Source organism: Agelaius phoeniceus, chromosome 10, assembly GCF_051311805.1.
Source record: "Agelaius phoeniceus isolate bAgePho1 chromosome 10, bAgePho1.hap1, whole genome shotgun sequence".
Classification (NCBI taxonomy): Eukaryota; Metazoa; Chordata; class Aves; order Passeriformes; family Icteridae; genus Agelaius; species Agelaius phoeniceus.
This window is the reverse complement of record NC_135274.1, coordinates 18,723,551-18,745,182: the sequence shown is the minus strand read 5'-3', so window position 1 is coordinate 18,745,182 and position 21,632 is coordinate 18,723,551. Positions and strand designations below refer to the sequence as shown.

The 21,632-nt window shown below is 64.0% G+C and overlaps 3 protein-coding genes across 6 annotated transcripts; 2 read left to right on the top strand and 1 right to left on the bottom strand.

Moving 5' to 3' along the window:
- The first annotated feature begins 1,591 nt into the window (after positions 1-1,591).
- Positions 1,592-4,049, top strand: POLR2H (RNA polymerase II, I and III subunit H). Its single transcript, XM_054639228.2, has 5 exons — positions 1,592-1,750; positions 2,130-2,213; positions 2,905-2,998; positions 3,346-3,429; positions 3,550-4,049. Exons 1-5 carry the CDS (start codon positions 1,678-1,680, stop codon positions 3,665-3,667), a joined length of 453 nt encoding a protein of 150 aa, XP_054495203.1. The 5' UTR covers positions 1,592-1,677; the 3' UTR covers positions 3,668-4,049.
- A 380-nt stretch (positions 4,050-4,429) lies between these two features.
- Positions 4,430-6,526, bottom strand: THPO (thrombopoietin). Of its 2 annotated transcripts, XM_054639529.2 has the most exons (5): positions 6,294-6,526; positions 5,383-5,510; positions 5,214-5,300; positions 4,844-5,008; positions 4,430-4,745 (listed from the first exon to the last, which is right to left on the bottom strand). In XM_054639529.2, exons 1-5 carry the CDS (start codon positions 6,331-6,333, stop codon positions 4,563-4,565), a joined length of 603 nt encoding a protein of 200 aa, XP_054495504.2. In that variant the 5' UTR covers positions 6,334-6,526; the 3' UTR covers positions 4,430-4,562. The 2 variants fall into 2 exon arrangements, 1 of the variants encoding a protein (XP_054495504.2); XR_013183660.1 differs by having other exon boundaries at positions 4,604-5,300; positions 5,706-6,526.
- Positions 6,527-11,303: 4,777 nt separating this feature from the next.
- Positions 11,304-21,505, top strand: CHRD (chordin). 3 transcript variants are annotated; one of them, XM_077184081.1, is made up of 24 exons: positions 11,304-11,599; positions 13,629-13,911; positions 14,247-14,350; positions 14,877-15,000; positions 15,372-15,518; positions 15,595-15,712; positions 16,589-16,685; positions 16,790-16,931; positions 17,003-17,143; positions 17,666-17,748; positions 17,837-17,984; positions 18,082-18,188; positions 18,273-18,389; positions 18,477-18,633; positions 18,724-18,965; positions 19,052-19,165; positions 19,379-19,591; positions 19,674-19,767; positions 19,871-19,927; positions 20,017-20,120; positions 20,249-20,351; positions 20,454-20,608; positions 20,770-20,863; positions 21,026-21,505. In XM_077184081.1, the coding sequence occupies exons 2-24, from the start codon at positions 13,782-13,784 to the stop codon at positions 21,091-21,093; spliced, it is 2,859 nt and encodes a 952-aa protein (XP_077040196.1). In that variant the 5' UTR covers positions 11,304-11,599; positions 13,629-13,781; the 3' UTR covers positions 21,094-21,505. The 3 variants fall into 3 exon arrangements, with proteins under 3 accessions (XP_077040196.1, XP_077040197.1, XP_077040195.1); XM_077184082.1 differs by having other exon boundaries at positions 11,336-11,599; positions 14,874-15,000; positions 15,381-15,518; XM_077184080.1 differs by having other exon boundaries at positions 11,337-11,599; positions 14,874-15,000.
- Positions 21,506-21,632: the final 127 nt, after the last annotated feature.

The following is a 21,632-nucleotide window of genomic DNA, read 5'->3' as shown; positions in this document are numbered from 1 at the left end:
GCGCCAGAGGGGAGCCTGTCTGTGGTCACCGCGTTCTGGCAGGAGGAGGTTCCTGCCCCTCCCCGAGCCAGGGTGGACAGAGTGGGGAGGGGGCAGCGGGGCTTGGGGGAGTCACCAGCCAGGCGATGATTAGAAGGAGCCGAGGTTCCGTCCCAGCGCATTAAGACTGTCCCTGCTGAGTGCCACCGCCGCGGGGTGACCCCGCCGTGAACCGCCCACGCTCCCCGACGAATCCCCAGACCCCTGGCAGCAGCACCGCCCTTCACGCCAGTGTCCCCGCTGCGTGTCACCCCCTGCCCCGTCCCGCTGCCTGCGCCCCAGGCATGCGTGAGGATGCGCTGGCACCGTGTCACGGAGGGGATGTGCCATGCAGAGGTCACACCTGTGTCTGGGAACCACGGGCATCTTGTGACAGGCCTCTCAGTGAGGATACTGGGGCAACCTGGCTCTGGTGCCATCCCGGACCACGACCTGGAAATGTCTGGTTCCTGGGGACAGCAGGGACTGTGTCCCCACGAAGCCACCTCGCTGCAGGCATAGGGGCACACACGGGGAGCCATAGATGTCCCCGCTCACGACCTGGTGGTTCCCAGGGAGATGGTGGCATGTGACTCACACACAGCGCCGTGCCACCCGCCCTCCGCAGTCCCCATCGCACGGGGAGGGGACACCTGCCGGCTCCACCAGCCTTCCTTGTGCCACATCCGGGCGGGCACACGCGGCACAAACGAGGCGCAGGGTCCCCGCTGCCCGGCCTCTCCTGAGGCAGGGAGGAATTCGCTCAGGCGGGCTGCGGGTGGCATTCGGGGAACGCGGCGGACAGGGCTGAACTCTTGAACCCGCACCGGCAGCTCCCGACCGCATGCCAAGCACGGAGCACCCCGTGGCGCCCAACGTGCGAGCAGCCCCCGGCCGTGCCAGACCCCCCCTGCTCCCCTCACGGTTCACCGGCAGGACACGGGGGACGCGGTCACACGTCCCTTCCCGCCGTGGCTGGCGGGCGAGGAGGAAGAAGCCGGTGGGGGCGGCAGCCCCGAGACCCATCGCTGGCTGAGTCCGCGCAGCTCATCACACCGATGTCCAGCTGCATCGGGTAGCGCGGGTGAAGCCCCTCTGTCCCTGCGGGGAGGGTGGGACACGGGCTGCAAGGGCCCCGCGGGACATCTCTGACACCTCCCGGGACTCCCCGGACCCCTCCCGGGACACCCCGGACCCCGCTCAGGACACCCCGGACCCCTCCCGGGACATCCCGGACCTCACTCGGGACACCTCGGATCTCTTCCGGGACATCCCTGATTCCCCCGGGGACATCCCTGACCTCACTCAGGACACTCCGGACCCCACTCAGGACACCCCTGACCCCTCCCGGGACCCCCCGGACCCCTCCCGGTACCCCCCGGACCGCTCCCGGGAGTCCCGGTTCCCGCCGCGCGGGGGCGCTGCGGTGCCCGCTCGGTGCCGGGGGCGGGGCATTGGCGCGCGGCTCCATCCGCGGCCTGGCGGCGCCCCCTGCCGGCCGCGCGCGCGGCCGGGGACACGGGCACGGCGCGCGCTCCCGCCGGGCCTGGCGGGGACCGGTCCCGCCCACCGTGAAGCCGCTTCCGCCCGGCCGTGGCGGCGCGGTTACGTCATCATTGCGCGCCTGGCGGGAGCGGCGCCGGGAGCGGAGCCGCTGCCATGGCCGGGATCCTCTTCGAGGACATCTTCGACGTGAAGGACATCGACCCTGAGGGGAAGAAGTTCGACCGCGGTGAGTGCTGCCCCGGCCCGCTTCTCCCGGTCCCCCGTCTTCCCCTCCCGCCGGCGCTGGTCCCTCCGCGTGTTGGCGGCCCCGAGAGCGCCCCCCTTCCCCGGGGCTTCCCCCGCCCGGCTGCTGTGCCGCCCCCAGCCCGCGGGCCCTGTGGCGTGCATTCCTCTACCACCGTGTTCCTCTCCCTGCCTGTGCACACCTCCGTCGGCTGCCGGGCTCTGGCATCCATCCCGAGCCCACCGAAAACGGCTCCGGTGCCAGCCTGGGGTGGGAAGATTACCCTGTTCCTACCCAGCCCGGGGAGGGAAAATGACCCTGTTCCCATCCAGCCCTCGCGAATCTTCTCTGTCCTTGTCCCTGACTCTGCTGCTCTCCCCAGTGTCGCGCCTGCACTGCGAGAGCGAGTCCTTCAAGATGGATCTCATCCTGGACGTGAACATCCAGATCTATCCCGTGGATCTCGGTGAGCCATCGGCACAGCCGGTGTCGGCTTGGGTGGGCGAGGTTAGAGGGGGTAGAGTCGGGAATTGCTGTGATCAAGGAATAAGCTGCCTCAGGCTTCCTTGTGCCCCTGGGTTGTCCCCAGGTGACAGGAGCTCAGGGCACTCTTAGGCTACTGAGGCTGAGCTGGGTTTCTGCTTCACCTCCCTGTCATTTGGGTCACCTCTGTCCCTTTCCCCACAGATGCTGTCTAGGGAAGCTGCTTCAGCTGGTGGTAACCTGGCTTTAAGGGAGAACTCCTGAAATTAACTTCTGCAGCTAAATACACAGAATGTGTGCAAAAGAGAATATTACCCTTTATGAAACACAGAAGGGCTGAAGCTGATGCTGCAGGGGGCTCATGTACCTGCCCAAGGGTCCAGCCAAGCTCTCTTGGGGATATAAGTAAATATCTTCTTGTGTCCCCTGAAAACACCAGCAGTGGTGTCCCTGTGGCTCTGGTTTCCTCCATGATGTAGGGAACAAGGACACACAGGATCCAGTGTGACCTTTCACACATTCCCCACAGTCCTGTTGGAGGACTGGCAGCAGGGATAGAGTTTGTTCAGCACCCCCTGCCAGGGTGGCCCTTTACCCTCCCTGAGTTCTGGCTGTGTGTGCTGCTGCTCTCGTTGTGCTCTGACCTTCTCAATGCTGCTCTGGCTTCCTCACAGGGGACAAATTCCGCCTGGTCATCGCCAGCACCCTGTATGAGGATGGCACCCTGGACGACGGCGAGTACAACCCCACGGATGACCGGCCCTCCAGGTACAGGGCACAGCTGGGATGGGTGGGAGACAGGGACACAGTGCAGTGCTGAGGCTGGATGTTTCAGGCTGGACACTAAGAGGAATTTCTTCGTGGAGGGGGTGATTAAACATTGGAATGGCTGTCCAGGAGGACGGTGGAGTCACCATCCCTAGAATTGTTTAAGGAAAGGCTGGATGTGGCACTTGTGCCATGAACTGGTGTTCAGTTGCAGGTTGGACTTGATGATCTGAGAGGTGTTTTCCAGTCTAACTGACTGTAACTGGGAGGTACCTTCTCCCAGAGGACACTGCGCTGGGGAACGGCCAGGTTTGATTCCTTGCTGACCTTAGGCTGTGCTGTTGCAGGGCAGACCAGTTTGAGTACGTGATGTACGGCAAGGTGTACCGGATCGAGGGGGACGAGACCTCCACGGAGGCGGCCACGCGCCTGTGAGTGCCTCGAGAGGGGGGACACAGTGCCCTGGGTGGGGTGGGGTGGAGAGCTCTGGGATCTGGGCTCGGCTCTCCGTGGGATTCCCTGCTCTCACTACTGCTCTCCTCCCACCTCAGCTCTGCCTATGTGTCCTACGGGGGGCTGCTCATGCGGCTGCAGGGAGACGCAAACAACCTGCACGGGTTTGAGGTGGACTCTCGTGTTTACCTGCTGATGAAGAAGTTGGCCTTCTAGCACACCTCCATGGGCTGCCCCACGGACATCCAGCTGGAGCCCTGAGAGCCCACATTCTGCTCCAGCATCCATGCTGCCCAGCCTCTTCAGAGCTGAGGAGGCAGGGGCAGTCCCCCTCCTCATCCCAGTGTCTTCTGACTCCTGCTGGGATCCACATCTCTGTTTGTGAGGAGAGAGGTGCCTGACATCTGAGTGGACATCATGCTGGCTGCTCCAGTCTTGCCTGATGGCATCTCCTCACCTTCACCTGTGCTCAACAGCCCTGGCACTGTCCAGGAGCAACCAGTCTGGGACAGCTGCCTGCCTCCCTCTGGGGACCATTCCCTCAGGAGCCATCCTGAGGCAGGCTGCCTTGGGTTTGATTAAACTGGGATGTTTTGTACACCTGGCTCTGCTTGCTGAGAGACAAGGCTGGCAGGGAGTGGATATACCTGCACAGGGGCTAAGGGGGGACCCTACCACTTCCCAAAGGATGGGGAGTCCAAACCTGCAGCAGGTGGGTGCAGAGAGGAAGAGTGGAAGCTCAGGCCATGCTGGGGGATCCTGCAGCACTGGCAGCTGCCATGGCTGGGAGCGGGCACTGGGCAGAACTGGGAGCATGTCCCAGAGAAGCTGACTTCTGCCCCAGGCACAAGGACACACACAACTCTTTAGAAAAATAGCTCTTTAATCAAAAAGCATTCACAGTAGAGGTGCCTGCCCAGCTGGGAGCAGGGCCTGTGCCTGCTGGCACGTGAGTGTCACTGTTTGCCTCCACGCATTGCACAGTTGTGAAGACTTGAGTAGCAGGTGCCAACCCCTTCCCTGTGGGCATCTTCCTGGGCACCCAGAGCACAGCTTAGTGTCCTGCAGGATTGCTCCAGCATTGCTTTGTGGTTGAACCCTGTGTGCAGCCTCATTGGGCCCCACATGGAGGGTCTCTGCTGTCCCCCTGTCCTTGCTTGCATGAGACCGTGGCCAGGTCGTAGAAGAAGAAGCGCAGCTTGCCCTGTACCAGCTGCCGGTAGGTGAGGAAAATGCTGGAGATGTGGGTCTGCTCCATGGAGTGTGGGGAGCAGCTCGGCTCCCAGTGTCCTGCCTGAGAGTGGGACAGAGGGCAGACAAACACCGCTGCACCCAACCCAGCCCAGCTGGCACCTGTGCTGGGGTGGTCTGGCTCGTGTGGGGAGGTCTCACCTCCCAGCTGAAGGTCTGCAGGAGCAGGAAGAAGGAGTTGGCATGTCGGTAAAGCTGGCTCAGCTGCCTGGCCCCGCACTCGTCGCTCACCTGGCCCTGGGCCCCTGCTGCAGCACCCAGCAGCAGGGCCAGGTCACACAGGATCTCCCGCCGCTTGGTCTCGTTCTGGGGGAGCAGACAGTGACCCCCCAGGGCCTTGTTGCTTTCTGTGCTCACCTTAGGTCTGGATGGAGTCCTCTACCCTCCCTGTGCCACCAGATATGCCTACAAGCATCTTGTTCAGCATTTCTGGTGCTTCTGCCAACCCAAGGTTCCTTCTCCAGTCCTGTTGGCACACCAGTGCCAGCACCCTCCTCCCAGCCCCTCTCACCGATTTGGATTTCCACTGCTGGAAAGTGAAGTCCACCAAGGGCAGCACTGCAGGGCACCTGAGTGCAGGCAGGGCCTGGCACTGGCCCTGGTGAGGAGAAACATCAAAGTGAGGTGCCAGGAACTGTGCATGTCCCTGGTCTTGGGTTTTGTGGGGACTCTATCCTCACCACTCTCTTTTCCATGTCCTTGGCCTCCATGATGTACTTCTGGATAAGTCTGCTGTCACAGACCAGCCGTGTTGGGCTGGCACGGTCCTCTTTCACGTGCAGGAGGAAGGATGTGAGGAGGAGCAGTCCTGGAGGAGATAGGGTTGCCTTGTACATTGTGCCAGCCTCCCTGGGCAGTGCCAGCCCAGAGCCACCTGCAGTCCTCTCCCCAGCCCTTTGGTGGTCCTGACGGCCCCGCGGAGGGGGTGCAGAGGGCGGTGTGAGAGGCTGAGGAGGGACCGGTGCTGCTCTCCGGTCAGCCAGCGAGGGGTGCCGGTGCTCACGGGGGAGGCCGCGCTTTCCGTGCCGGTGGTGTGTGCCAAGGGGCCGCACAGCCACGTCTGCCAGGTTTTTCGGCCGCGCTGCAGGCAGGGAAGCAGGGCTGTACTCCCTGTGCAGACCAGGGCCAGCCCTCCGGATCCCTGCCAAGAGCAGTTCCAGGCGTCATGTGCACTTCGGGGAATCCCAGCCTGCAGTGTCCCACAGGGAACATCTGCTCCTGGCTGCTGCCCTGGCTGAGCGCTCCCCTGACGGCTCTGCCTTCCCCACTGCCACTGCACACCACTGTGCCCAGCAACTGCCCACCCTGCCAGCTTCTCCACGCCCTCTCTGCAGCCTCCTGCCTGCCTCGCTGCCTGCCCTGGCACTACACCAAAAATCCTCAGTGCAGCCTGTTTACCTGCGATGGGCATGGAGAGATGCTTGCTTGTCCTCACAGGCTGGCACTGGCCAGGTCCAACTAGCCCAGAGCCACCCTTGGGGTTTGGTGCCCAGCTGTGGGACTCATCGTGCTGGGGACGCTCTGGCTGTGGGGCCACAGTACCCACAGTCCCTTCCTGCGCACCCGGTCCCCCCTTTAGCCACACACTCACTGTTCAGCTCCATGCTCGGCTGGGGGCTTCGGCCCTGCATCTTCCACCCTGGGGCCGGCGGCTGCTCCCTGGCTCCCGTCCCCCTTCCATGGAGGGCAGCGGTGGCGCGGGTTCCCCGCGGGCCGCCCGGCCGGGACGGAGGGCCAGAGCCGGCGGCGGCCCCGGGACAGCTCAGCGCGGCTCCGCGCCTCCGGCCTGGCCGCCCCGCCGAGGCAGCACGATTTCCTGTTGTGTCGCCCTGACCTTCCAGCAAAATCGCAGCGGGGGCCCCGGGCCCGGGGAAAGGCTTCCTGCCTCCGGCCGCTTCCTCCCTTGGCTCGGGGCACGGGAAGGGCGTCCCTGGGCGCCCTCCGTGGCTGCTCACCTGGCCCCGGGCCTGAGCGCTCAGTGGCCAGCACCTCAGTGCCTCAGCTGGGCCTGTCCAGGGGTAGAGGGTAGCCCTGGCACCTGCAGAAGAGATGGTGTCAGTGATCCTGCACTGGACAGCCCCGGGATTATCAGCCCTAATGAAGTCCTGCTCCTGGCTGTGGCAGCCAGGTACAAAAGCCACCCCAGAGCTGGACTAAAATCCTGGTGACCCTCTCCCAGAGGTGGACTTCATCCATGGTAACTTTTACCCTGTTAGACCCCATCCCTGTTCACCCTCAAACAGAGTCATGCTCTGACCCCTGCATCCACCAGAGGTGACTCAGGGAGCAGGAGACTCCTGGGATGGCTGTGGTTCATGGGATCCCTCTGGGCTGGGGAGGGCTACGATCACAGGGGTCATGGCTAGTGCATGGCCCCAGGGCTGTTTCACAGGGGTCTTGGTTGGGACTGGGCAGGGTGAGGCACGCACAGATGCCCCCTGCCTGGATAGGAGAAGCACAGGGGCCTGTTCAGCACCATGCCATGGCATGGCTGTGACATTCCCTGGCAAAGTCAGCTCTTGCTGGGCACTCTGGCAGGGGGTGCACATCCCCATGCCCATGTGTACGTGTGTGTCCCTGTACTGCTCACGGGTACACACCACCACGTGCACCCTCACCCCGACATGCGTCAGGCCTGTGCTCAGATAAGCCTCCATCCCGGCAGCCCCCCACGGTTTCCCTTTGGGAAACACCCCCCTCCCAGCACACATCCTCCGCTCCTGTCTCCCTGCAGCGCCTGCGTTTCCTTCTCACACCCCGGCTCTCTCTCTCGCACGTTCCCAGCCCTGTCCCCAGGGACAGCAGTTCCCGGCAGCGCCTGGCCGGGTGACAGCAGTTAAAGTAAACACCGTGCCCCGCTCCACCTGCCCCGTGCCCTGCTCAGCCCACAAGAGCCCACCTTGCAGGGTGCCTGGCTGGGGGGTCCAGCAGGGTCGAGAGTGGCAGCGCCGGCTCACCTGGGCACATCTGGCAGCAAAGGGACCCGCGAGCACCGGGGTCAAACTCCTCCAGGCTTCCCCCATACGGCCGTGGCCCTCCTGCGGACGTGACAAGCTGCAATCACGGCCGCAATCACGCCCGTCAGCACCCTCAGCCCCTCTGCCAGCGCTGGCCTCGGGCCCGTCGCCGTCCCCATGCCAGTCCCTACCATGCCCACACCATGTGCATTCCCTGTCCCTCCCTGGGTGCAAAGTCACTGGCGATGCCAGGCTAGAGAGCTGCCGTGCCCTGCATTCCTTCTTGATTAGGCGAACAAACCCACCGGAGGAAACTGGAGAGCAACTGGAAACTGGATGTCTAATGGACCCCCACGGTCAGCCTAAGGTGCCCACAATAGTCCCTTTACTCCAAAATATTCTTTACAACAATGCCAGAAGCTGGCAGGCAGCGTGAGCCTGTGCCCGTGGGCAGCCTGGTATTCCTCTGCTGGAAAGGGCAATGCCAGCTTTTGCTGCCCATGCCAGGGGGGCAGAGGAGTTTGTAGGGGAGAGCTCTCACTTCTGGCCCCAGCCCGATCCCACAGATGTGGCGTACTGCAGAGGGAGAGAGTATGGGGCAGTAAGTGAGGCACAGGGACCCCAGAGGGACACGGGGGCTCCGGCAGGCAGCCCGGGCTCGGGCAGGGGACAGGAAGCCAGGCGGGGGCTGCGGGGCTGCACAGCTGGCCGGATCCCGGTGCCAAGATTCCCACCTCTCCTTACAGGGTGCAAAGTGCTGGGAATCCCGCTGCAGGGACAGCCGTTCGCACCCACTTTGCCAAGGTGCTGAAGACAGCAGGAGGTGCCTGGAGTCAGGGAAAGGGGGGGGAAGAGGAGGAATACGCCGGAGTTGGGGGGGAGACTGTGGTTCGGTGGCACAGCTGCTGTCCCCGCAGGCCACCCAGATGTGCTCGGTGGGCACCCCCAGGATGTCAGTGCTAGCATGGGAAGCAAACCTGGCCTTCCAAGGACAGGGCGGGGGGTCCTAGCCCCCTTTGAAGCCCCCATAAAAGGGTCTGGCATAAAGGAAAGAGAAAGTCAAAGGAACAAAGAGAGCGGCTAATCCCGGCGTGAGCAAACAGCCCCGTTTGCTCAGGCCGCAGCTGGCTCCGGGGCCAGGGAAAGGAGCACAGCGGGGCTCTACGGGTGCCAGGCAGCGGGGGACCCTCGACCCGGGCTGCCCCTTCCCGAGCACGGGCAGTCCCCGGGAGCAGGGTCCCTCCTGGACCCTCCGGGCATTTTTGCTACATATGCAAATTTCCAATAAACATCCGTGGGCAAATCCTGCTCCCCGCGCAACCTGGTCCTTGCGCTGCTCCCAGACAGCCGTCCCAGGAGAACACCCACGCTGCCGGGTAAAGGGACCCACAAGGGGCACCTTGGTCGGGGTGCAGCTCGGAAGTGAAGGATGGCAGGGTTTTACCTTTCCCAATTTTCAGCAAGCCACATGCTGCCCAGCATCCCGGCACAAAGCCCTCGGTGTTGCCCAGGGCATGTCCATGGGCAAGCCTTCCTTGCCTTGGACAAGGGCACCTAATGCCAGTGGCTCTGCTGGCATCTGGGGCGATTCCCCTGTGCCTCCTCTACCCTCCTGCTTCTCAGCCAAGCTTCCCACTCCAATGGGGCACACGGAGTGTGCTGGGAGGGCACCTCATCCCTCTGCCTCCATCCCATGGAGAGGAGAAGGGGTTAATGCCAGGCAGCCGAGCCGCAGGTGGGCGCAAGAATGAAATTCCTTCTCGCTGTCCTGCGAAGTCTGGGCACAAATATTTGCCTGCATGTCCGGTGGGGAGGGGGGAGACCACCATCGCTTCTGGGAGTTTGCTAATCCCCATGCCAAACAAGGCCCCCACATGCCCCACATGCCCCCCGTCTTCCTCCTGCTGGGGTCACCCTGCAAAGTCCTTGAGGAGGGGACATTTGGGGTCAGGGGGACACCAGCACCTTTGGGCACTCCTATGAGCAGGGAGCTCTGTGGAGTTGACCGGGCACTCAGAGCAGGTATCTTGTTCAGGAACACTGCCAGGGTCTGTTTGGCATGGCTGATGAGACTGTTTTGGGGTTTCCGTTCTGCTCCCCGAGCCCTGGCCACCACAGCAGGATGAGATGAAGGCGAGAGCCCCAGCCATTCCCACCAAGTCAGCCACGCACCCTCTGTAATAAATTCCATGTGTTCACAGACAGAAAATAGCCGACTTCCCCCACTCCACTGCCCCCAAATTGCATCCTCCTTCCATACCTACCACCCCCAAAACTCCCTCCATCCCCAGACCCTCCTGGCCTTCATCTGGGATGGCCCAGCCCTGCAAGTCGCCTACCAGTTGTGCAAATATTGCCGGAACGGCTGTAATCCCTGTGTCCAACGTGAATTATGAGATATTTCCACCCATTACGACAGCCCCCCCGCCCCACCGCGTGTGTGTGAGGCCGGGGGGATTAGACACGGCACAAGCCACGCTCGGCACAAAGCTTTGGGGAGGCTGACTGCTCTCTGCATCCCACAACGGGGCGGGGCACTCGAGGGGGGCTCTTTTTGGAGAGAGGGGGTGCCCCACATGCCTTCCTGTCATCAGGCTTAGGCCTGGAGGCAGTGCTGGGATGCCCAGAAGGCAGTGGGAGGCTGTGAGAAGGGGGGCCCATGGCATGCAGTTTCACCACGACCCCATCCCTGGGGAGCAGAGGCTCCTTCCTGTCGCCCTGAGCCGGGCTCATGTTCAAAGCCGCGAGCAGGCAGCAGCTAATGAGGGCAGACAATGGGAGCTGCTGAGGGCAGAGCAGGGTGAGGGCCTGCTGAGACACCCCCATGCCAGGCATGGCACAGCCCTGCCACCAGGATCCTCTGGAATACTCCACAGGACCCTCACCACTGAGCAGGGCACACGCCCACCAAGCCCCTGCAGAACTACAGGCTGTTCTCTAGGGCACCATTGGGGCACCCCACCTGTACTTTGCTGGGACAGGAGACATCCCATGGGACCATCACCGCCCCACCGGGGACAAGACAGTGCCCGCCCTGGGGAGAGGTGGTGGAGGGGTGAAGGTGCCCGGCCTGAGGCTGCCCATGGCCAGCTGTCTCCATCGTGGTGCAGCTCCAGCTGCCTGCAGCTGGCAGCCCCGCTGGGGATGTGCCAGTGCCAGGCCCAGCTCTGGAGCCTCAGAGGTGCCTTTGTGCAGGGCACTGCTCCTCACACACATGTGTGGGCACTGGGAAGCAGCTGCTGGGACCGGGACCCTCTCCCTTGGCTGGCACCATCCCCTCTCCAAAAGCACAGGGATCCCCAAGGCTCTGCCATGCCACCTCTGCCTATTGATGAGGGCACCCCTTGGCATTTCCAGGGCAGCCCAGGCTGTGGGTGAGGGAAGCCCAGGCACAGCTGGAGCATCCATTTCCTCCCTGCCCACTGCCCCCACTGCAGCAGCCATGTCCCCTCCCTGGGTGGGGATGCCCAGCACCCTCCTGACCCAACAGGCCCCATGCCACCATAGCACCCTGCTCCCAGCCTGGCAGTGCCTGCAGCCCCTCTCTCCCTCACGCCGCCATCCCGTGCCTCGGATTCCCCCGTGCCGAGGGGCTGCAGCCAGGCGGGTTCCCCGGCTCTCTTTCCTTTCCCCGGGAAAGGGGAGGGAGCTTCCCTCGTCTCTTCCCCGTGTCCCGCAGACGAGCCAGGAGACTGTGACGAGCTCTGGGTGCACAGAGCCAGCACCGGATTCCTGGCATCGGCGGGACAGCTGGGAGCCATCGCCCGCCTCCTCCCCGCTCAGCCCCGCTCCCATCCTGCCGTGCCCAGAGCCGCTGCTGTGCCGCAGCGGGCACCGCGCAGCGACGCTGGCACAGCCACACAGACCCCAACCCTTCCCTGCCCTCCGCGTCGCTGGAGCCCGGGCCAGCGAGGACATCGGGAAAGAGGAGAGGGGACAGGTCAGTGACACCGCTGGGGACGGCGGGGAGGGCACAGGGCCAAGGGGTGCCAGGCTGCCAGCCATGGTCGCTGCTCCTTGCAAGCAGCAGGGTGTCAGGACAGCCATGCCCGGGGGATGCCCGAGGTGCTGGCAGTGTCCCAGCCCTGGTGATGCCAGCGGGATGTCCTGCTGGGGTAAGCACAGCTACTCCTCGCTGCCGTCTGCAGCTCCTGCCACGGGCCAGGTCCCGGCAGGGCCGAGCCCCCGTCCCACTGCCCTCCCCGGGAGAGGTGTCCCGCTGCATGGAGACTGTGCCAGACCAGGGCAGGGAATGGGATGGGGCAGGCATGGATAAGCCGGGGATGGGCAACCTCATGCTGGCTCTGGGGCGGGGGGCGGTGGGCTGCAGCCCCCCCAGCTGCTCGCTGGGCTGCGGAGAGGCCCAGGAGGAGCTTTCTGGGGAGGCAGGGGCCTGTTGTGCTCCAGCTGTGCCGTGTTTCCCTAGCTACACCGCGCAGCTGGCCGGGTGTTTGCACCGCCCGGAGTTGATTTTGGCAGCCCCGCGCTTCCCCCTCCTCCCCTCCCCACCCGCCTTCCCCCTGCCGGGCGCCCGCCTGCCACGCACCCACCACCCTCAGCCTCTCCCTGCCACTCTCGGCGGGGGTGGCAGCAGGGACATGGGTGACACAAAGCGCCCCCACTCCTCATAGGCTCCCCCTCCCCTAAATTCATGCCTCAGTTTCCCCAGATGGATGATGCTTTCCCCAAGTTTTTCCATGGTGCCTACTCACTGCCAACCTCTGCCACACTTACCAGCCCAGGTGTGGGTGAAGAATGGGGCAGGTGCTGGGTGCTGCTCTCACAGCATCCCCCCTCCAGATGCCCTTCCCTCCCTGGACAAGGGAACTCAAGCTCCTGTTCCCCTGCAGCCCCTGTCACTGGTGGGCAGGAGTCCAGGGTCCCATTCTGGAGCCTTGCTCTGCCCAGGGTGGGCAGCAGCTGGAGAAATTTAGGAATGTGGAAGGCACAAGCTGGAGGGTGTTGGCTGTGCCTTTGCAGAGAGCAGTGTGGATTGTGAGAGGGGGCTGGCTGTTTTGGGAGCCCGTGCTCAGGGGTGCTGAGTGGATGGAGGAAGGGCTGGGGTCCGGGGAGCAGCAGATGGACAGAGCCTTGCAGGGCCCTGTGTGCTGGGGTGCCAAGGGGCCTGGGAGGGGACTGCGTGCATGGAGCAGTCCCCAGGATGTCTCATGCCTGAGGAGGGGGGCAATGAGCCCTGGAAGAGCTCATGACCGAAGGTGGACTGTGTGGCTGTGGGGGTTCCAGGATGCTCTGTGCCCAGGAGATGCCCCATGCTGGGAAGATTGCACAGACTGAGGAGACTGGCATTGAATGGGTGTGCCCTGCAAATGCTTTATTCCCAAGGGGGCTTATCGGGATGAGGAGGGGCTCATACCCTTGAAGAGGGGAATATGAGTGGGGGCATAACTGGGATGTCCAGTGCTCAGGAACACCCCAGGCTCTGTGGAAGGGGTGTGGATGGTGGTGGTGGTGTCTCCACAGTGCCTTATATCCCAGAGGGGTGTGAACTGGGAGGGGATGTCCCCAGGATGCCCAGAATCTGAGGGTGCCCGATGCTCTGAGGGAGGTTATATCATACAATCGTATCATAGACTGCTCTGGGTTGCAAAGGATCATAAACATCATCTAGTTCCAGCCTCCATCCCTCAGGATTCCCCATGCCCTGGGGCTGGCATGTGAGTAAGGATGCTCTGCACGCTGGGGAACTGCATGCCCTGGGAGAGGGGAGTAATGAATGGGAGGGGGGTCCCCAGGACACCCCGAGTGCGGGGTACCCCCTGCCTGGCAGGGCAGCGGCGTGCCCCGGGTGCCGCAGGACGGGACAGGACCGGACAGGACGTCCCGTGCCAGGCGGGGGCGGCGGGGCCGGGGCCCGGGGATATGTGGGGGGGTCGGAGCACGGCGGGGGGCGCATCCCCCCCTGGCCGGCCGCTGCCTGCGCCTCATTAGCGGGGCCTTTGTTTGCACAGGGCTCGCAGCTCCCGCTTGCCCATGCCGCCGCCTATAAAGCGGAGCCGGAGCCGGCAGCCGGGCAGAGGCGGCGGCAGCGCCCGGCAGCGCCCGGCCCCCCCTCCCCGCCGCCGCCTCCGGTCCCGGTCCGCCCGCCCCGGCCGGCCGGCACCATGCGCGCCGCTGCGCTGCTGCTGCTCGCCCTGCTCCCGCTCCGGCCCCTGCCCGGCCGCGCCGCCCGCCCCAAGCTCGCCCTGCCCATCCGGCCCGACGCGGAGCCGCTGCCCCCCGGCGGGGCGGCAGGTAGGAGCCCCCTGCCCTCCACCCTTCCTTCCCCCGCTCCGCGCTCCCCCGGTCCCGTACGAGCCGCTGCCGCACCCCCCGTCACGCATCCCGCGTCGGGCACCCCCTCCCTGCCACCCGCACCCCCGTCCGTGCATGGCGTGCCTGCACCCCCCTCCTCTGGCACCCCGCGTTCCGCCCCGGGCCCCCCGGCTGGCCGGGACCGGCACTGGGACCGGCACCGGCAGCGCGGCGGGCGGCGGGGCGGTGCCGGCCGGTCCGGGGCTGCGGCAGGGGGGTGCCCGCGGCCCGGAGGTGACTGGGGACGGCGGTGGGTGGTGGTGGGGTGTCCGCAGGCTGCGCCTTCGGGGGGCACTTCTATGCTCTGGAGGAGACGTGGCACCCGGACCTGGGGGAGCCCTTCGGGGTGATGCGCTGCGTTATCTGTCACTGCGAGCCGGTGAGTGCCCCCACACACCCTGTTCCCTGGGAGACCCCCCAGGACCCCGGCTGGCTGGGGAGGGGGCTGGCAAGGAGAGAGTTCGACCCCTCTGTTCAATACACTCCTCTAATTCCCATGGAAGAGGGAAGCGGGATCCCTTCAGCCAGCCGGACACCTGGATGTCCTCCCCCGCGGCAGGGGGGAGGAGAAGGGGGGTTTAAAGGATCAGGCTTCATTCTTCCTCCCCCTCCTCGGGGATGGCCTCCGGCCCCCTTCCTCCCTCCCTCCCTTCCTCCGAGCAGCTCCCCGAGGCCGGGGCTGGCGGGGCCACGCACAGCTGGTCAGGAGGCTGGGGGCTGCGGGGAGGGGGCCCTGGTTTGGCTGCCGTACAGGCATCTGGGGACTCTGCAAGGTGTCCAGGCTCCAGATGGAAAAAGATGGGGGAAGCCATCCTGTGTTGGGAGGGCACGACTTGGCACACCTAGAAATGGCCTGGCACACCTTGGCACGGCTCCTCTGGAGTCTTCTTGGCCCCCCACAGCAGAGGAACCACCGGGGGAAGCCCGTGGGGAAAGTGAACTGCAAGAACATGAAGCAGGACTGCCCCGTGCCTGCCTGTCCCCGGGCCACGCTTCTGCCGGGACACTGCTGTCACACCTGCCCCAAAGGTGAGGAGAGTGGGTGCTTCTCTGCAGGGAGCCCCCACCAGCCCCCCAGGATCCCCGCTGGCCTGGGAAAGGGGGCATTGCACACTCCCCTGAAAAGGGCTGGTCAATTTGTTATGAAAGTTACCAGTGCCCATGATACGAAAGCCCTGATGGGAACAGCCTGAAAGGAGTGCAGGGGAGGCACACAGGGCTAAATGCCCTGCCTGTCCATGTGCCTGTGCACAGCACTCCTCAGCTAAGAGCCCCACAGTGATTCACAGGGCACATCTTGGTCTGTCTCAAGAGGGGCGATTTATTATTGTCCCCTCCCCAAGCTCTTGGGCACAAGCAGCCTGGTGTGATGATCTCCTCCTGTGTCCACCCCATGCCAGCCTTGCCAGGCCCACCAGAGAAGAGCCCTGCACTTCGGTTTGACACCTTGGAGTACTTCCAGGAGAAGGAGGATGACCTGGACAAGCCCTACAATGACCGCTCCTACCTCAGCTCTGAGGGCCTGGCTCGCGATGATGCCCGCACAGGTGAGCCACCCACCCAGACAGCAGCAGCGTGGGGCACCCCCCACGCTCCCCCTCAGCAGCAGCATCTCCTCCCCAGAGTTTGTGGCCCTGCTGACGAGCGGCCCAGAGCCGTGGCACCCCACATCCAGTGCCGTGGCCAAGGCTCGCTTCACCCTGCTGCGCTCCTCCCTGCTCTTCTCCATCAGCTACGAGCGGTGAGTCCTGCCCCCGTCCCCTGCCCAGCCTGGCACATCTGGCAGCTCTCTGGAAAAGAGGGAATGCAACCATGCTTGTGCCTCAGTTTCCTTTCCAATATCCCCCTATGGTGCCACAGCCTTGCACAGACAGAGTGAGAAATTTGGAGAAGGGGGGGCAGCGTGCTGGGCTCCAGCCTAGGTCAGCAGCCAGAATTTCGGCACACCCACAGTGTCGGCCCAGCCTCACCCATTTGCCTCCAGATCTGGACTGGAAACAAACAGGAACAGTTCCAGGGCTCCCGTGGGTGCAGCTGGCAGAACTGCTGTGCCACCCTGCAGGCTCTGCCGGGGGCAGTGCCTTGGCACTGCTGCCAGGGTTCCCCATGCCCTCCCCGGATGCCCGCCAGCAGCAGAGCCTCTCCTCTCCCTCCCTCCTTCCCGCTCCAGTTTCTTCTGCTCTTCCTCGCTTCCAGGCCCCTTTGCATAGTAAAGTGGTGACTAATTTCCAGCTCTGACAGGGGGAGCCAAGCGGAGCCGAAAATGCTCCTTATTTACAGCCTGAACACTCAGCTCCCAGCGGGTCCTGCCATGGTGCCTTTCCCGGCAGAGACCCTCATCCTGCTTTGTGCCAGTTAAACCCCGCTCCAGGATAGGGGAGCCCAGAGAATCCATGCCAAGCTGGCATTTGGCAGGACAGCAGTGTTGGGCTAGTCGTGGAATGGGCGGGCAGAGCCTAGCACTCGGCACCCCAGGAGAACATCTTCCTTTTCCTGCCCACCCCAAACCCCCGGTGACCCCCGTGTGCCCTCCCTGACACACCCCTGTGCCCGATGCTGAGTGAGGGGAGGGGAAGGGCAGAATGTGGCCCTTGTTCACCCCCCCGGGTGCTCGCAGGCTGGGGCGGCCGAGCCGGGTGCGTTTCAGTGACCCCGAGGGTAACGTGCTGTTCGAACACCCCGTGCAGAAGAGCGCTGCCCCCGAGGATGGCATGGTGAGAGGGGCTGGGAGGGCAGGGGGCACGGTGCCCCTTCTGACCCCTGCTGGGCTTGTGGTGCCCCCCAGCCACCGCCCAGCCCTTCCATCCCTCACCCACAGCTCTGTGGAATGTGGAGGACGGTGTCCAAAGCCAACGTCCAGCTGCTGCGGCGGGAACAGCTCCGTGTGTCCCTCATCACCCGGGCACAGCCCACCGGAGAGGTCCATGGGCACATCCTCAAGCACCGGGCACTCTTTGCAGGTGAGTCCAGCCACTGCATGCATACCCAGTGGTGCCACCAGAATGTCCCTCATGCCCCTGTCCCTGCACAGAGACATTCGGTGCCATCCTGACCTCGTCGAACCCCTTGCACTTGGGTGCTGGGGGCATGGCCATGCTGACACTGAGTGACACAGAGAACAACCTGCACTTCATCCTCATGGCCCGGGGACTGCTGGAGCCTGGAGCAAGGGGTGAGGGTGGGCAGGGAAGGGAGGGAGGAAAGGAGGGAAGGGGAGGGAGGCACTGCCCAGAGGGGGCTGTGTAGACCTGAAGGAGTGCATGGCATGTCTGTGGCTCAGGATGCATGGGTCAGCATCTGTGGGGTTAGGATGGGTGGCTGGGCTGGGTGTGGGGCTCAGGGTGGGTTTAGGGGCTGTGTGTGGGGTGGGGTGGAGGGTGAGGTGTGCATAGAGTGTGTTGTGTGATTTGGGGTGTGCCTGGTGGGGAGAGGATGGTGTGCACCTGTGCAGGGGGGCTGAGGATGCTGCAGAGCATATGGGGTGTGAGAGCCATTGTGCAAGAAGGATAGGTTTGCAATGTGGGTTTGCAAGGATTTAGGGCATGCCGGAGGGAATGATGAGGGCCCAGGCACGCAGGGGCAGGCAACGGGCAAGAAAATGCCAGGGGTTTGGAGGTGGTGGGCACAGAGGTGTAGGTTTGAAGTGGTTGCAGACCCCTGGTCCAGTGGGTCCACTCCCCTCTGCCATGTTCAGAATCCCCGTGGGTCCCGCTGAGGGTCCGCATCCTGCACCAGGGCCAGACACTACGCGAGGTCCATGCCAACATCACTGTGGAGGTAAAGTGTTTTCATCCCCCACAGGCCCTGGCAGCCCCAGTGCCCAGAGCACCAGGGCTGATCCAAGGCACTCTACCCCCCCTGCCAGGACCCCGACTTTGCAGAGGTGCTGAGTGACCTGCCTGCCCAGGAGCTGCAGTGGCTGGTGCAGGGGCAGCTCCGCATCGTGGCTGAGACGGAGGGCCAGCACGCACGCCAGCTGGCTGGCACCATCACCACCCGCCGCAGCTGTGACAGTGAGCACAGGGCAGGCACACTGGGGGGCAGGGGGATTGCTGTGCTTACCCTCGTGCCAATCTCACCCACCCTTGTGCCTCTCTCCCCGGGCTGAAGCCATCCAAAGTGTGCTATGCGGAGCGGACGCTTTGCTGCCAACCAAGACCGGGGCTGTGGGCTCAGCCAAACTGGCGCTGCATGAGAATGGCACCCTGGAGTACCAGGTGAGTGGTGGGCACCCATTTCCCTCTCGAGGCTCCCAGGTGTATCTGCCACCCTGACACTGCCCTTTGGCACCCCACTCACAGGTGCAGGTGGTGGGCACTGCCAGTGAGGTGGTGGGCATCACACTGGAGACCAAACCCCGACGGAAAAGCAAGAGGAACATCCTGTTTGACATGACACCCAGCTACAAGGATGGGCTGGTGAGCACTGGCTGATGCTGGGAGGGATGGTGTGGGGACTTTGGGTGCGTCCCTGTCCCAACCTGCATGGTCTCCCACTGGTGGCAGGCCTGGGGTGCCTGGCAGAGCCCCAGCGCCCGTGATGCCCACATGCTTCTACAAAATGAACTCTTCCTCAACGTGGCCACCAAAGACTGGGCAGAGGGTGAGCTGCGAGGCCAAATCATCTCCCTGCCCTACAGTGGACTGCTCGCCCGCTACACAGGTACCAAGGACACATGGGGTGGTAACGGGGGCAGTGGGGCAGCCCTCCCACACAGCACCACACCCTGCCACGGTCCCTGTCTGTGCACAGAGATGCCTGTGGCACTGGCGGGGCAGCTGGTGTCCCCCCCGGTGCCCAGCGGTGCCGGGGGGCACGCCTGGCTCTCGCTGGATGAGCACTGCCACCTGCACTACGAGATCTCGGTGGCGGGGCTGGGACGGCCGAGCGATGGCACTGTCAGCGCCCACATCCACGGCGTGGCTGAGCTGGGGGAGATGGGCACCCGCCCCCACCAGCACAAGCGCCTGCTCAAGGGCTTCTACAGCACTGAGGTGAGGGGGGCACCCGCTCAGGGCACCACACAGCAGGGGCTGGGCCAGACCTTATCCCCACCCTGGTGCCCCTCTCGCCACGACAGGCTCAGGGCGTGGTGAAGGACCTGGATGCCGACCTGCTGCAGCACCTGGCCCAGGGCACTGCTTTCCTGCAAGTCAGCACCAAAGCTCACCCCAATGGGGAGATGCGGGGACGGGTAGGTCCTCATTGGGGCAGGGCACCCTGCCCACCCCCACTGCTGCCTGTGGCGGGGTGGCACTGCCTGGAGCAGGGTGGAAGGGAACAGGATCACTCTGTCACCAGGTCCTGATGTGTTTTGTGGTCATGGGTGGTTCCTTCACCAGCCTGACCATGGAAGGCAGGCAGGCATCGGCATGGGAAGTGACCTCCTGCTCATTGCCCCCTCCAGGTGCACATTCCCAACCAGTGCCATGCAGGAGGGACCCGCCTGGCCCCAGGGGAGTCCCTGGGGCAGGCTGAGCTCTCTGAGAGCACCAAGACCAGGGACCTGGAGCAGCTGAAGAAGGACCCCAACTCCTGCTTCTTTGAGGGTCAGCACCGGGCACATGGCACCCGCTGGGCACCTGACTATGACAAGAAGTGCTCTATCTGCAGCTGCCAGGTACGAGCTGGGGGTTGTGCTGAAGGGGCAGCACCCATCAGTAATGCCCCTCTCTAATGAGCCCCACCTCTGCTGTCCCCAGAAGCGCACAGTGATCTGTGACCCCATCTTGTGCCAGCCCCTCAACTGTACCCACCAGGTGCATCCTGAAGAGCTCTGCTGCCCCATCTGTGAAGGTACCTGGGGGTGGGCTGGGGGGCTCCTTGTGAAAACAAGGTGGGGGTCCCTTTCAGAGACTTTGCCATGTGCACCCCTTCATGGCCTTGCTCTCCCTTGTAGAGAAGAAGACGGAGCAGGAAGAGCTGAAGCTGGAGAGGGCACGGGACAGTAGCGAGGGTGCGTCCTTGTGTGCATGGGCTGAGGGGGCAGCTCTGCAAAGGCTGAGTCACAAGGGCTGTGACTTCCTCTTCTTCTTCCTCTTCCAGGCTGCTACTTCGATGGTGACAAGACATGGAGAGGCTCTGGCACTCGCTGGCACCCTGTCGTGCCCCCGTTTGGCCTCATCAAATGTGCCATTTGTACCTGCAAGGTGGGTGTGGGTTCCAGACTTGCCTCCCAGCCTGGTCTGGCACCTATGGGGGCTCTCAGTTCCCAGGAACTGTAGCTGAGGCTCAGACCAGGGCATGGGGAGCTGACTGCCCTGTGCCCTCCCTGCAGGGCACCACAGGTGAAGTGCACTGCGAGAAGGTGCAGTGCCCACGGCTCACCTGTGCCAACCCTGTGCGCGCCAACCCCTCTGACTGCTGCAAGCAGTGCCCAGGTACCTGCACCCCTCTCCTGCCCTCCATTCTCCCTGCATAGCTCCTGTGTGCCCCATTGGCAATGCCACAGGCGGGCATCCTCCCAGTGGCCTCTCCTGCAGCCCCAGAGAGGAGTGTCCCGGAGCTGGCGGACTCCATGCAGGCAGACGCGCCGCGGGCGTGCCGCTTCGGCCGTCGCTGGTACCTCAACAACGAGAGCTGGCACCCGTCTGTGCCCCCCTTTGGGGAAATGAAGTGTATCCTGTGCTGGTGTGTGGTGAGTGTGCCAGCCTAGGGCAGCTCCGGGGGAAGGGAAGGCGCCACTGTGCCAGTCCCCAGGGCTTTGGGAATGGTGGGAGAGCAGCTCAGACACCCAGTGCACCCTGAGGAGCTGCTGTCCCCCCAGCCTGGTGCTCAGCCCCTCTTTCTGCTCCCCAGTCGGGGGAGACGCACTGCCAGCGCCAGGAGTGCCCCCCATCTGCCTGTGCGAGCCCTGCCACGAGGGACAACCCCTGCTGTGCCAAGTGCCGTGGTGAGTGCAGTGCTCACACACAGGCACCACTGCCCAAACACTCTGTGGCACCCCCTGCACCTCCCAGTCTCCTTGGTGCTGAGCCAGGGCTGGCACAACCACCCCAAGTGCCCTGCTGGCACCCCCTGTGCCCATCTCTCAGCCACACTTCCCCTCCCCCAGCCCTTGATGCCCCCTCAGACGCACGGGAGAAGGTCCAGGATGCCAAGGTGGAGTCACGGAGCCACTGAGCAGTGACTGCTGCCCAGAGCGGGGCACACACGCGGTGACGCTGGGTGGCACTGGGGGTCCCACTGCTCACTGCCCCTGCCCGTGCAGGGTGAGGGGCACAGAGGAGCAGAGTGGGGTGCACATGGCCTGGCCCCCAGCCTGGCCACCCCATCTCAGCACGACTGCAATGCCAGGACTGCCCTGCCCTTGTGCAGGGGGCAGTGGCCAGGCTTGTGGAGGTTGGGGCACCTGCTGCCCTGCCACTCCAAGCCCCCCTGGCCGGCGGGCATCGTGCCCGTGTTGTACATAGTGTAAAGTCCTTCTGGCCCCTGTTTGCTGCACCCACCCTGTCTCAGCCGGGTTTCTCACATAATTTATGGTGCCAGTGGATGGAGGTCAAGATGTATTTATTAAAACCAGAGCTATTGCCCACCTGGTTCCTGTCTCTTCCTAGCAGCAGCAGGCACGGGGCTGTGCCCTCACATCCCATGGGGGACATGCAGGCCTTGGCATTGCTGGGGTTGGGGATGTATATTTGGGGATATGGGGTGTGAAAGCC